Raw genomic sequence first — 14,213 nt, 5'->3', positions numbered from 1 at the left:
ATGTCTGATAAAGATTCAATAAATACAGTTATTTAGAGACTTTGTTGATACTCACAGCAGAAAAATACCATTTTTCCTAACCTAAACCTCTTCTTGATGAATAAAGTTTGAATTTTTTTGTCCATTTTTTCAGTCAAAAAAACTTTTTTGTGTGTTGAAATTCGATTAGCCAAGAATTGGTTTTCTCACAACAAAAAACGGACCTTATCACTATTCTCTGAGTCACAGAGGCTGTTTTCGAGGCTTAAGAATTGGTTTTCTCACAACAACAAACGGGGTTTGGGGGAAGGTAGAGTGTACACAGACCTTACCACTATTTTCCGAGCCATCGAGGCTGTTGTCGAGGCTTAAGAATTGGTTTTCTTGAATTTAGTAATATGAAGTTGTCATTGTTGTACACAGCTAAAACAGCCTATAGGTTCTTGAGCTCCAAAGCTACATGGGGGTGTCAAGTTAGTGCAAAGAGTAAGGTAAAAAGTTGTAGAAGTGAACTCATAAGTACTAAAAAGCCTAAAGTGAAGTTAACTGAGCAGCAAAATCAAATCTTGGAAGCAATTTCAAATGGGAATTCTGTTTTCATTACTGGGTCAGCAGGGACTGGAAAAACCTATTTACTTCAGCATATCATCACTAAACTTAGGAAGATTCATGGGAAATCTCGGGTTTTTGTTACAGCTTCAACTGGGGTTGCTGCTTGTACCCTCAATGGGCAAACCCTTCATTCTTTTGCTGGAATTGGACTTGGTGATGCTAGTTCTGTGGATTTGCTATCTAGGGTTTCGTTGGATAAGAGAGCGTATCGAAGATGGAATAAAGTTAGGGCTTTGGTTATCGATGAGATTAGTATGGTTAGTGGTGAGGTTTTCGACAATCTTGAGTTCATTGCAAGGAGCATTAGAAGTGAAGAACTTGGCTGTGAGGAGAAGATTTGGGGTGGGATACAATTAGTTGTGAGTGGAGACTTTTTTCAGCTTCCACCAGTTATTAATAAGAAGGGACAACAGAAGGAATTTGCTTTTGAAGCTGATTGTTGGAATGCTAGTTTTGACGAACAAATAGAACTTAAAACTATCTTTAGGCAGTCAGATGCACAGCTTATAAAACTGCTGCAGGGGATTAGGAAAGGGAAGTATGATTCTGAGGATTTGAAGTTATTGGATCAATGTTGCTCAAAGGTGGAGCCAGATTCTTCAGCTGTTCAGCTCTACCCACGGATTGAGGATGTGAGTAGAGTGAACGCTGAACGACTAGACTGTTTAGATGAGGTACTGTTTCATTATCAAGCTCTTGATAGTGGTAAAGATCCTTGGAAGAAGCAGCTTAAGAATGGAATTGCACCTGAGCTGCTCAAATTGTGTGTAGGATCTCGGGTTCTCTTGACGAAGAACATTGATGTTGTTAGTGGACTTGTGAATGGTGCTACTGGTACAATCTTAGATTTTGCTGTTGTTCAAGATACTCATAAATTATATGACCGTGAGATTTCTGATATTTGCGGAAATGGTAACCTGCTACCTGTTGTTAGATTTGATTCTGGCCAAGAACTGATGATTGGTGTAGAAAGATGGTATGTAATGGAGGGAGATGAAGCTGTTGCAATGCGAAAGCAAATTCCACTCATATTGGCTTGGGCTCTAAGCATTCACAAGTGTCAAGGGATGACTTTGAACAACCTCCATACAGACCTCTACCGTGTTTTTGGCTTTGGGATGGTATATGTTGCTCTTTCGCGTGTTAAAAGCTTGGATGGCCTTAATCTAGTCAATTTCAATCCGTCAAAGATCAAAGCAAACCCCAAGGTTTTGCAGTTCTATGAAAGATTGTCTGCTGAGAAAGATGAACAAAAAGGAGACAGTGTAACTGATGATATCTAAATTTGGAAGTCTCTGATGTAAACCTCGAGTAATGGTAGTATAATTCAGGGAAGTTCCTTTGATGACCTTAAGCTAGATATGTGTGTGGGAAGACATATATGGGACTTTTAAAGTAGAAACAAATCCATTCAGAGCAATCCCGGAAGACGTAACAAAGATACAAACCAGGGCATTGAGTTCTTCATTTCCTCCAGGTAACAGATTTGTTTGCCAAGCACCAGCACCTTAAATTTACAGAAAATCTGAGGATCTTCTGCCTATTACATAAACTTTATAAGGTGCAATGTCCGTATTTCTAGATTGTCACTTGAATCCCAGGAAAACGCGAAGTATCTCAGTTATGTAAAGACAGGTTATTGTAGAGGAATGGATATACCCCTTCTTTACGAGACCTACAGAGGTGCGTCCTCCTACGTGTATCAACATATTTCTGTATATCTTATTAGTATCAATGGAGCTTTCATTCAGCTATAGGAAGGGATCTTGATCCATGACAACCTACTGTACTCTCGATTGAGACTTTTGTATAACCAACTGGATTATTTCAGATGAAATTTTTTAGTGGTTTAACATGTTTTATCGCCAAGCTCGTTCATTGGGGCTTGGTGAGCCAGGTACCAGTAGCTGAAATGCAGTTGTTTGATATGGATCTTGCTACGTCAAGTGTATAGCCTATGAACATAAAACATTTGTATGATAACGATAGAACTTGGAGTATATGAGATTGTTTACGAGCTATTGCATAGGAACAGGATTTAGCCGCACTTGTATGATAACGATAGAACTTGGAGTATATGAGATTGTTTACGAGCTATTGCATAGGAACAGGATTTACCTTGTGCGGCTGCTGGTTACCTTGTCACTGGACTGGTATATTTTCCATGTTGACATTTCTAATTGTGTTTTGATTTAAGAATTGCAATTAAAGATAAGTGGACATGCAATTGCCTCATAACCAAATAAAAACAAAGTTCATCAATTTATCAAACTTCAAGATGACCTTCAACACATCGTGATGAACTCTTCTTTGCTTTAAAAAATTGATTAACTCTCAAAACTTCATATGTGCCACATGTTGGAAATCTTATGAAAAATACCTTCACCACAAATACTCGTATGAAAATCACCAAAGCTTGAGGTGTGTTGAAAGACACTGTCTAAGATATTTCATTCGATATAAGTGTATTCCCAGGATCCAACAAGCTCTTCTAGTATAAAACTAGAAACTAACAAAGATCCACAAAAGAAAACCAACAATATAGATGGAAGAATTATAAGGAAGAATTTCTCCCTCTCTCTCTATTCACACAAAAGGAATATATATGATTTCTTACACCAACAATGGCTATGAGAATATCAACCTCTTTCTTCAACCCTCATTATTGAAATGGATTAATGGAATCTCAATAAAGAAAATGAGACGTTGGAAAAAAAGTATTAAAGACCATAGTTAATCAAGATTATTAAGGACATTCAATAGCTATTTAAGTATGAAAATTAAAATTGTCGACACAAATCTTTTCTCAAAAATGAAAATCATAAAGCTATGCAATTGTAGAATCAATTATTTGTTACAATTATTTATGGGAAGAAATATCTCTATATAAATCACAACAATTAACAACTTAAAATATTAAAAAGTCAATTAACTCTCAAAATATTATTTGTGTAAGGTATTTAAATTTTTTTTATGTCTAACTAGTAGCTCAATAAAATGAAATCTATCAATACTAAAATAAATAAAATAAAATAATATGATGGGTCCCATCTCCCACACTTTTTGACTGGAAATACAACGTTCCAAAAACATGAATTAGCCGTTTTAGCAGTGAGAGCCTGAGAGGAAAGCTCCATTGATGTAACTCCCAAATTACCTCAACCGCACCCTAATTTTGGAGAATTACACTCCGAAAAATCAACTTAAATTCTCTGTTTTTGGTATTTTAGAGACTTCATTCATGGCGGATTTCTCTTTTCTTTCCGATAGCGACAATGAAAAAGCTGTAGAAGAGCTTCTGTCACAAGCAATGGATCAATCTGTTCTTGAACAAGTTGCTGCCATTAATTGTTCTGGTTTTACCGACTCTGTACTCCCCACTCAGCTCGAAACTCGTTTTCGCAAACTCAAATCCCTTCCTGCTGCTCCGGCAACTCCAAAACCCTCTACGGTCGCAAGAAATTCCAGGAGTTTCGGTTCCTCGGAGTTCCCAAACACCCCTAAAACGGAGAAAATCGATGATGAAAATGAGAAAATTGAAGGAAGCCCAGTTGAGGAGAAAGATTCTAAGGTTAATTTGGAAGATGAGTTTGTTGAAAAACAGACGAAATCAACGTCGATTGAAAATGATGTTTTCTCGAAAATCACAAATGGGAAAAGAGGGAAAACATCTTCATCTGGGCCAATATCATCTCCATCGGATTCTTCGAAGGATTGTTTGTCTCCACCAGCGAAAACTGGATGTTTTTGGTGTTCACCTAAGAAGGGGTTTAATAAAAAGGGGAAAGAGAATAGGAATGTGAGTATGGGGCTGAAATGGGGGAAGGATGATGAGTTTTTATCGGACATGAGTATATTTTCGTCGAAAAATCAAGAGAAGTTGATGAAGAAAGCTATGGAGGAGCAAGAGAAGATTAATAGAGAAGCTGAGAAGATTGTTAAGTGGGCAAAGCAAGCATCTGCTAGAATGGATGTTTCTAGCATTGAAGATGAACTAAGTGATGATGACACTTTCAAATAAATGTGAGAATTCCTTTTATGCTGCTTTACTAGTAAACTTTATAAGATGCAATGTTCATGTTTTTAGATTGTCACTTGAATCCTAGGAACACATTAAGTATCACAACTATGTAAAGATGGGTTTTTGTAAAAGGCTGTTGGTTTCCTTGTCATCCAAAAAAGAAAATAGATTGGACTAGACTATTCTCTTTGTTGGCATTTCTAATTGTGTTTTGATGCAATTGCCGCATATATATATAACCAAATAAAAACTAAGTTCCATCATAATTAACTACTCTGAAAAGATAAGAAATTTTTTATTATAGAGAAAAAAGTGTTTGCTAAAATTTGTACAGTTTGCGATAGCTACATTAGAAGTGAATAGTGTCATTCATCAAACTTCCAGTACAACAGCAATGGAAGCCATACCGTCATGGCGTCACCCTCTCTCCAAACCATAGTCGCCCAAAAGAAAGAAAAAAGAAGATGAAATAAAAAAGTTGGAAGCACGCACATAAAGAATTAATCGATCAAAAATGTAGCTGCAACGCAAGCACATCTCATCAGACGGTTGGGCGAGATGAGCGACTCTTTGAATTCGAATGATCAAACTTCAAGATGGCCTTCAGTTTCTGAAAAATATTAAGTGCGCATGCCTGCAAGTAACACAATCAGAGGCTGAGAAAGTGGTCATGAAGCTGACACTATGTACAAAAACTTGTGAAGAAACCCAAGTTGACTACATTGGGAACTGATTGAAGTCAAAATATATTTTTGTATATTCAAAGATAATTTAATAAAGGGGAGTTTGGAGTAATGAAATGCAAAGTAGTAAGATTATGTACATATACTCAATATGGTCCAGCCCTTCCTTGGACCCATAAGTAACAAGAGCTTAGCGCACGAGACTATCCTTTTGTTCATATACAATTTAAGACAGTACAAACAGTAACAACATTCCTCATTTGTTCCAATAATAAACATGACAGTGAGAATGAACAGATAAGGGCACGTATTAATATTCAATTTCCTAGAGAGACTATGGAAGGCACGAGACTATCCTTTTGTTCATATATTATTTAAGACAGTATAAACAGTAACAACATTCCTCATTTGTTCCAATAATAAACATGACAGTGAGAATGAACAGATAAGGGGACACGTTATTAATAATTCCAATTTCCTAGAGAGACTATGGAAGGCACGAGACTATCCTTTGTCATATATATTAAGACAGTATAAACAGTAACAACATTCCTCATTTGTCCAATAATAAACATGACAGTGAGAATGAACAGGTGAGGGTAAGTATTGATAATCAATTTCCTAGAGAGACTATGGAATGAATGGTAAACAGGAATTTTCCTCACTTTTTGTTCCCAAAATTACTCCCATAATGTAACTATAAATTAATAAAAACCGAAGACATTTGCGAGTATTCTTTCCTCCAAGCTTCTCTTTCTTTTATTTTTCTGTTCTTTGCTTTTGGTGCAGCTATAAGAGGTCATTGATTAAACAGAAACATAACCCCCACTAATGGTGGAATAAATCACCGGAAGCCGAATTACCGAGCTGAGCCAGGAATCCGGTATTCAGTAACCGGTACGGTATTCAGGGAGTAAATTTCAGAATTTTTGTACTCGGTGTGGTAATTCAGTAACCGGTACTACCTAATAGCGAAGTATCTAACTTTATCAGCCTTTGAGCAAGAGCATCAGTTCACCAGTACTGCCAATAAGGACATGTTATAACTCAGTATTGAAGGAGTGCTCTTAATTAGTACCTCCTTTCTCCTTTTTAATGCTACACTTCGTCTAAAAGTATACAAGAGGAGTGGGTAAACTCCTTATATTAATGAACGAATTCTATGCTTCAGGAAAACAACTCAAGAGCAATTTCTCATGCTTCAGGCAAACAATTGAGGAGCAATTGTCAAAGTTAGTTGCCTACATCCTAGTAATCGAGTTTCAGATCTAGTCTTTAAAATTTTTCATGCTTTTGGATTGCAAAAGAATCTCAATCTTAATTTTGGGCTGAATTTGGACTTGGCTATTTTCTGAGATTTATACAGCCACGCCAACTCCACCTTCTGAACCAGAATTTACTGTACCGAAGCTTGATTTACTATACATGACCGAACTTTGGAAATACTGAACTGAAGGGGATTGGGTGAGAGAGGTTCATACCTTCCAACGTCTTCTATGCAAAAGAATACGGTTGATTTCTTCCAACCTGATAATTATTCGCTGAAAAGTCGGTCTTTTTGATGGTTGCTCCTCCCAGCAGTCCTCAATTAACCTGTTGAAATAATCACTTTAAATACAATTGAAGGAAATTGAAAGAAACACAGGGACTTACTCTCTCAATCCATGAGCATACAACTTTTGTGAAGCTCTAAAGGGAGGGCGTTCATTTGCAACATATGCTTTGGCCACCTCAATTTCCTGCTTCATGGAAAATGGTGGACAGCCTTCAATCATCTGTGGAACGGAAAGCATATCAAGGCGTATACATGTCTAAATTACCCGACGGCCCTCTTAAATATTAAGGGATTTACAAACATGCTGGAACAGTCCAGGTGTTCCAAGTGAATTAATAAGGTAGAATAAGCATAAATTTGCAAGAAATAAGAATAGGAGACAGTAGATGGCAATACAATCTTTTTAGACACAACTAACATTGACTGCAAAATATGGAGGACCCCGTTGCCTTTTTCCTCCATGAGATGAGATCTAGAATGCATACATATTAACCTGTTGGTGGCCATCAGTCTGATATCATGCCCATTAGCACACATTACACATCAAAGTTCAGTTACATAAAGTAAAAAACTGAAAATATCTATGAAGCAAGAAGTGATAGCCAGCTGCCCACGAACAAACTAACATTTTTTCTTCCAGACAGGGCACAACTGGAGAGCCTTTTTCAGTAGTGTATGCATGAGAGGAAAGTATTAAGAATTAGAAGAGCTTACCTCTTGCAATATCAAAGCAAATGAGAAAACATCCACCTTGGTATCATACTCCTCATGCTTAAGAACTTCTGGAGCAACATATCTCCCTGTAAATCAAGAGGTCAATTCAACTTGTTATTCTCATAAACTAAAACATTAGAATTTTATATCACACCAATTGCCTTGTTAAAAACATGCATAGAAAGACCCATAGTTCTACAATGATTAAATAGGAGTGTTATCAACTAAATTTTGAGGCAACCAGTACTTATGCATACCTTTTTTCTAAAATAACTTTGTAATTCTCCTCTTCAAATTCTATTGCCAAATGTCAAGAGAATAATTCTTTTGATGAACAAAACAAAATCAATATACTCCTTCTATCCCAAATCCTAGAGTTTCATTCACTAGCACAGCTATTGAAGTGTCTAAACATGAACAGTTTAGTATTTACTGGCAAAAGATTCAAGGACCATATAAACACTTTCAGTTTCAAATAAAAGATTCAAGGACCATATGCTGAATCTTAGAGAGGAAACCGGAGGTGAAAATGTGTTTCATCAAAATTAAAAGGAAAAGTAGAACCATGAGACATTTGACCCTAAAGCCATTGTTCATATACGCTTTACATAAAGAAAAAAGGAACAAAATATAAGAGTAACAAAAAAGTGACAACAAAGTAGCAGTAACAAATCATTAGTGTGAATATATTTCTTCAACAGCATAAAATGCTGGGATATACTCACATGAATCCTCTTGACGCGCCAATGGTCTATCTTCCTTGACAGTTTTGGTAAATTTCATCAGCTTACTAAGTCCAAAATCTGCAACTTTCAGAAGTCCAGAATCATCCCGTAATATGTTTCTGTCATTTCACTCAGAAATTAAAAGTTTATCATACATTTGTCAGACTTAGTTCAGCCACTAAAGAACAAACAAAGCACGTGACTGGCCACTGGGAAACAGTCAGGAAGACTATAATAACATACTCGGGCTCCAGGTCTCGATGAATTATTGCTTCAGGTTTATGCTCATGCAAGTAGTTTATTCCTCTGCAAAATGTATACAAATATGACTATATGAGACACATAGACGCAACTATAAGAAAGACAAATTCAGATTTCTCAACATATTTATGTACACAGCTTCTTCTGCAACTGATCAGGAAGCTGTGCCACTACTTTGCTTTCTAATGAAGATTTATAATCATAATGGAACCCCAATGGCCAGCACTGTACTGTTGAGATCAACATTTGTGAAAAAACACAAATGCATGAAGAGATACAAAATGAATGTAACAATTCTAAATTATACATAGAACGGAAGAGACTGTAGTTGGTGTTCCTGTATTAATGGCCATTTATCAACAGACACCTTAGGCAAATTCAAGCACCTGGTGAACAGCATGCATGTAATACTAATAAGATTCTCAAGTGGAAATTCAGGACATCAGCCAGTAAACTGACCTTGCAATGTCCAGTGCAAATTTCACAGCCGTTATTGGCTTTAATGCACCTTTCCGTTTCAGGAATGCACGAAGATCTCCCTGAATACAGAACAGAATCAATGGTATATTTTAAATCAGCAGGGACTTCAAAGGCTTTCTCAACGACTTTAATGAATTTAGTTGACATAAATAATGGAGATTATTTCCTTTGATCAACAAACAAAACAGAACCATGGCTTTAATGATGAAATAATATGCATGATTTGTTAAGTCGTTAACACCCTTGTATTTAGTACTTTGTTGATACTTAACCATCAATTATACTATTTTGATGCATGGTCGTTCTTGATTTTGACTTTCTGGAGATAACTCCAGGAAGTGGTGAATTGTTCTTTTAAATGAAAAGTACCTTAGGCAGATACTCTGTGATGATCATCATTGGGCTACTCTGTGTCACAGCACCAAGAAACTGGACTACATTTGGGTGGCGTATCTTCTGTAGTAAGGCAAGCTCATCCCCAAATGCCTTGCTGAAAAACAGTTAGAAAACAAAGAAAAGAGTCTTTAGTACTTTTTATGAACTGTCAAATGAGGAATGTTCTAATTCCAACATCATAGATAGTCTATGACCAACCCACACTTTATCTTCGTCGGTGAACAATTCTTCACCAAGTTTCTTAACAGCAACCTCAGTTCCACGCCACAGAGCAACACAATACGTACCCTACAATCATTAAAGATATGATATGAAAATATATTGCAGTGTTGAAAGTTCATCTGCTTTTATCCCAGATACATAGCAACAGACAAGAAATTAGAAATAACAGGTAGGATTAAAACAAACAGTTTCTAGAAACAAATACAATAATAACAGCAGATACTTCGTTCAACCTCAAATTCTTGATCTACTTACCTGTAGCCTATCTCACAAATACTTTCCCTCTTCAAAAAGCTAAGGTAATATATTTTAATTTTCACTTTATGTTATCTTAATGTTGAATTAGCGTCTTGCTTCTAGCTATCCCACGTCTTCAAATTTCCAAACTATCATTTTAAACCTTCTCATCTGAATGCCCCAGCTAGTCGAAATTAGGTCATACATGTTGCGATGGATGAATAACATTTGGAATGGTTAAATAATGAAACCTAAACAACAGTATCTGCTGTATAATTGTGGCAGGTTGATCAACTAAGATAACTAAAGGGGAAACAGAGCTTGGCAATAAACTTGAAAAACATGCCAGTATACTTGTTACCAAAGGCAAGCATTCCGTTCTGAAAAAACAGCAAAAATCAGCGGACATCTAATGCAATAACACAACACAAATAACAAAAGGGTAAAGTGAGCAATGATCAAATAAGCATAATTATCAAGTCAAAGAGAAAAAGTTGTTACTTTTGTTATGTTGACACTATTACTAAAATCAAGTTCTCTTGGATCAATTTCATACTCTGGAATTTCACGAGCATTTTCTACATGCATGGGAGCCACCTAAAGTAAAAAGTAAAACAGATAAGGTAAATGGTTATGCCATATTACCATAGTGCATTTAGATCGGACAATCTAGTTGTCGACACATACCGCAGGTTTTACTCCATGTACTTCCAAAAGCTTGACCACATCATTATTCTTGTAATATATTGCATCTGCAAGAGGCTATTTAATCATACTTTGTCACTGCACTACACTACTGTGAGTAGCCAAAAATAGACCTCAAGATAGCCACACATATGTTCCACTCTGTAGACATCAGTGTGCAACTTGGAGTCTAACTCAGTTCACAAAGCATCACTATACTAATGATTAAACACTATTAAGAATTCATAAATCTTCTCCAGAAACAGACGTACTCCTTTGTCTAAATTTGTAAAACACTCTTCTCATTTGGAAACCAAGTTATTAGAACATCTCTTTCCAATACAGCTTTCAAGAGTTCAAATAAAATAAGTTAATGTGATGTATCAAACTAATTTTTCATCAATTAATACTTTCCTGTTACTGTTATTAAGATAACATGTAAGCCATATTAACCTTCACATTGGCTTATTTTGCTTAGAAGCACTTCTTAAAAGCTCACAAAACGAGCACAATCTATCCAAACGAATATTTAACAAGGTAGACAATGCCATTGCACCCAATCCCACATTTTCCCTAGCTCCAACACACCCTAGATATGCAAAAATAGGCATTACCTGAGTTAAATATAAGCAAAAAGCTGTAATTCCTGGTGATTGGTCCAAAGGGTGGGTCCCATACATTTCTCAGTTATAAAAAAAAAAAAAAACTGTAATTCCTGATAGGAATTTCCAAATGACTAAGACGGTTTGAAAAGTTGAATACTAGACTGGAGCGAAAATGCTGGTAAATCACTTATCGAATCAGGATTGATGAAAGGGCATGGAAGTATTCCCAAAATAACATTAGCCAAAAACTGCTTTTGAGCTGCTGGTTTGACCAGCTTTTAAACGTATATACTACAAGTTAGTGATATCTAAATACAGAGTAATAATGAAGTATACCGTACTGCCCCAGCGATCCATGGCATCCACATGAGCGCCATTTTTAAGCAGAAAATCAACAACATCAGCGTAACCCTGGCAAGCGGCAATATGCAACGCAGTCCGTCCATCGATATCCTTGTAGTTCACACTGGTACCGGAGTCCAAAAGTTCCTCCATACCTTCCAAATCACCGTCATTAGTCATGTACATTAACCTCAAACCGGAATCAATACCTTCATCGACTCCATGGCCGGCGGTAACTGAGTCGTCGGAAACGCCGTCTTTCTCCGGCGCCAGAGATGATTGTCTGCCCAGCGGAAACCTTGACTGCGACTTTGACTCCATAGTGAAAAACTTCAACTGTTTACGCAATTATGGTTCGAGTAATCGAAGAAGTCGAGAAGGTTCTCGAACAATCTATCTGAAACGAATCAATAATAAGAACGAGTGAGAAGCAAAGGTGGATACTATGAGTCAGAATATATTTTTTCGTTGAGAAGCATAAAGGAAAACGTATAAGAATAAGACAAATGCTTTATTTAAAGTGCTAAAGTTGAGCAAGGCCCTACATTATTCAATTTAAATATAGTCTTCGACATTCTATTTTGGAAACAATGACAAAAACAATCTTTTATTAAAGGTGTTTAAGATATATATATAAAAAAAAATGACCTATATTTTTGCATAATTTTTTATAGAGAAAAATTTAGAAATAGCAAACATAATAAGGCATTATAGCTATATTTCGATAATTGTGCTCTATAGCTATAGTTATGTTTGCTATGAAGGCTGTGGTTTGTATATTTCTATATGTTTGTATATTTCGCTTGCGAATATACAAATTAAGTAAGTATATACAAATTCTGTATTTATACATTTAGTAATTTTTTACAACTCTGTTTGTATATTTCGCTTACCAATATACAAACATGTAATTTATTATGAATTTTTCATAAATCGTATACAAATAACTAGGGTAAATATATACAAATTTCTAGATTTATACAATCAAGAACCGATTTATATAAATTTTGGATTTATACAAATCAGGTGAATTATACAAATCATACGAATTATACAAACCAAGCGAATAACAAGAATTGAGAAAATTGTAGTCGCGAATTACAATTTTCTTAAAATGTAGCTATGGTATCTAATATAGGCTAACTGTTTGTTATTCTGCATAATTTTCCTTTTTTTATATACATAGTTTAATTTTTGGTCAAACTACCTTATTAGACATACATCATTACCATATATACTAATTTTAACTTTATTTTTAAACATTTACATATATTACCACTTTTAATATTTTTTATCATATATTATTGAAGATACAATCAATATCCATATCCCTTAAAACTAGGATTGATTAATTATCTTTACATTTAAACTCCAAAATTAGTGTTTTGATTAAAAACAAATATCTTTTATGAGTTAGGATAAAACTCAAACTCCAACTCTTCCTCTTCCCTTGATCAGTCGAAATTTTCTGAGAACAAACACTCTATTAAAATGGATGTTCTACAGCTTGTCAACACACACATCAAATTCTCAGTGTTTGATTTTCTCACTCTCAAACCAATCCCCCCACGAATCTACCATTTTTTTCTCGCAAGGGAGACACCTCTTGTGCGCACAGACAATGGGTATCGTTGTAAGCAACAATTTCAAGCCCAATAGATTTATCAAATTCGACATTGACAATGGTACCAATTGCATACCTTATATACTATAGATCAACCGAGAAACTTCATGTCACTTCTCCCGTTGGATTTAGGCGCAGTGAGCAATACCGATGAATAAAAAAGGTGAAGCAGAGACTGCCGCGGTGAGATGCCCTGACCAGCCACGAACGTAATCAGATAGTTTCAATAAGTGATTTTACGCATGTATTTGACACATTATTGATGTATCTGATACATTATTGAGATACAATTATATGTATTTAGTTTTATCAGTATATCTTGTTAAGTGTGTATGTATCTAATGAATATATCAGAGATTTACGCATTATTGGAATTTTACGCATGTATTTGGCACAATTTGTTCTGTCATGTATTCGAGTCTTGTCATATGTATCTGGTCTTCTATCGTGTAACTTAGTATTATCATACATATTTGTTATGTTATTATATTGTATCTAACTATTTTCGTATTTATCTGAGATATATATTTTTGGATTTTGATACATCAAATTATACATATAAAAGATACATGAAATAATATTAGATCATATAACTAGATACATGATACATTATGTATCTAATTGATGAAGAAGATGGAGTTTATAATTTTAGAATTACTAATTTTTATGATTTAGATTTTTTTTAATATTAAAATTGGTAACACTTGATACCAATTTAATCCGTTTTGTTTGTTAATTTCCCATCATTTACTCCTTTAATTAAGGAATTAAGTTATAACATTTAATTCAAATAAGTTAAATCACGTATCTTATCCTTTTAAGTCTGATAGATACATGTATATGTTGTAATTCAAATCAATTAAATCATGTATCTCGTCCATTTAAGTCTGATACATACATGTATCTAGCGGCTTTGATACATGTATTTGATAGCCGAAAATGGTATAGAAAGTAATATTGAAAACTATCAGGATTTCTAGTATTTAAGATCTAAAGTAGTGGAATTTATGTAGTTTACCCTTAATTTTTCGATGAAGAATGTATGGTTGGTAGAGGCGGAGCTACGTGGGGGT

At 35.2% G+C, this 14,213-nt stretch overlaps 3 protein-coding genes across 4 annotated transcripts; 2 read left to right on the top strand and 1 right to left on the bottom strand.

The window, feature by feature from the left end:
- Window positions 1-377: 377 nt before the first annotated feature.
- On the top strand, window positions 378-1,874 carry LOC107060881 (ATP-dependent DNA helicase PIF1-like). The gene has a single exon (XM_015309358.1). The coding sequence runs from the start codon at window positions 378-380 to the stop codon at window positions 1,872-1,874; it is 1,497 nt and encodes a 498-aa protein (XP_015164844.1).
- A 1,803-nt stretch (window positions 1,875-3,677) lies between these two features.
- On the top strand, window positions 3,678-4,772 carry LOC102596106 (uncharacterized). The gene has a single exon (XM_006348876.2). The coding sequence runs from the start codon at window positions 3,833-3,835 to the stop codon at window positions 4,610-4,612; it is 780 nt and encodes a 259-aa protein (XP_006348938.1). The 5' UTR covers window positions 3,678-3,832; the 3' UTR covers window positions 4,613-4,772.
- A 126-nt stretch (window positions 4,773-4,898) lies between these two features.
- On the bottom strand, window positions 4,899-11,976 carry LOC102595770 (serine/threonine-protein kinase HT1). 2 transcript variants are annotated; one of them, XM_006348875.2, is made up of 12 exons: window positions 11,511-11,976; window positions 10,573-10,647; window positions 10,387-10,482; window positions 9,629-9,714; window positions 9,400-9,520; window positions 9,010-9,089; window positions 8,533-8,595; window positions 8,290-8,408; window positions 7,565-7,650; window positions 6,949-7,070; window positions 6,777-6,888; window positions 4,899-5,246 (listed from the first exon to the last, which is right to left on the bottom strand). In XM_006348875.2, the coding sequence occupies exons 1-12, from the start codon at window positions 11,835-11,837 to the stop codon at window positions 5,154-5,156; spliced, it is 1,380 nt and encodes a 459-aa protein (XP_006348937.1). In that variant the 5' UTR covers window positions 11,838-11,976; the 3' UTR covers window positions 4,899-5,153. The 2 variants fall into 2 exon arrangements, with proteins under 2 accessions (XP_006348937.1, XP_015164897.1); XM_015309411.1 differs by having other exon boundaries at window positions 6,949-7,034.
- Window positions 11,977-14,213: the final 2,237 nt, after the last annotated feature.

The sequence above is a fragment of the Solanum tuberosum genome, unplaced genomic scaffold (assembly GCF_000226075.1).
Source record: "Solanum tuberosum cultivar DM 1-3 516 R44 unplaced genomic scaffold, SolTub_3.0 scf00102, whole genome shotgun sequence".
Classification (NCBI taxonomy): Eukaryota; Viridiplantae; Streptophyta; class Magnoliopsida; order Solanales; family Solanaceae; genus Solanum; species Solanum tuberosum.
This window is presented reverse-complemented; position numbering and strand designations above follow the sequence as displayed.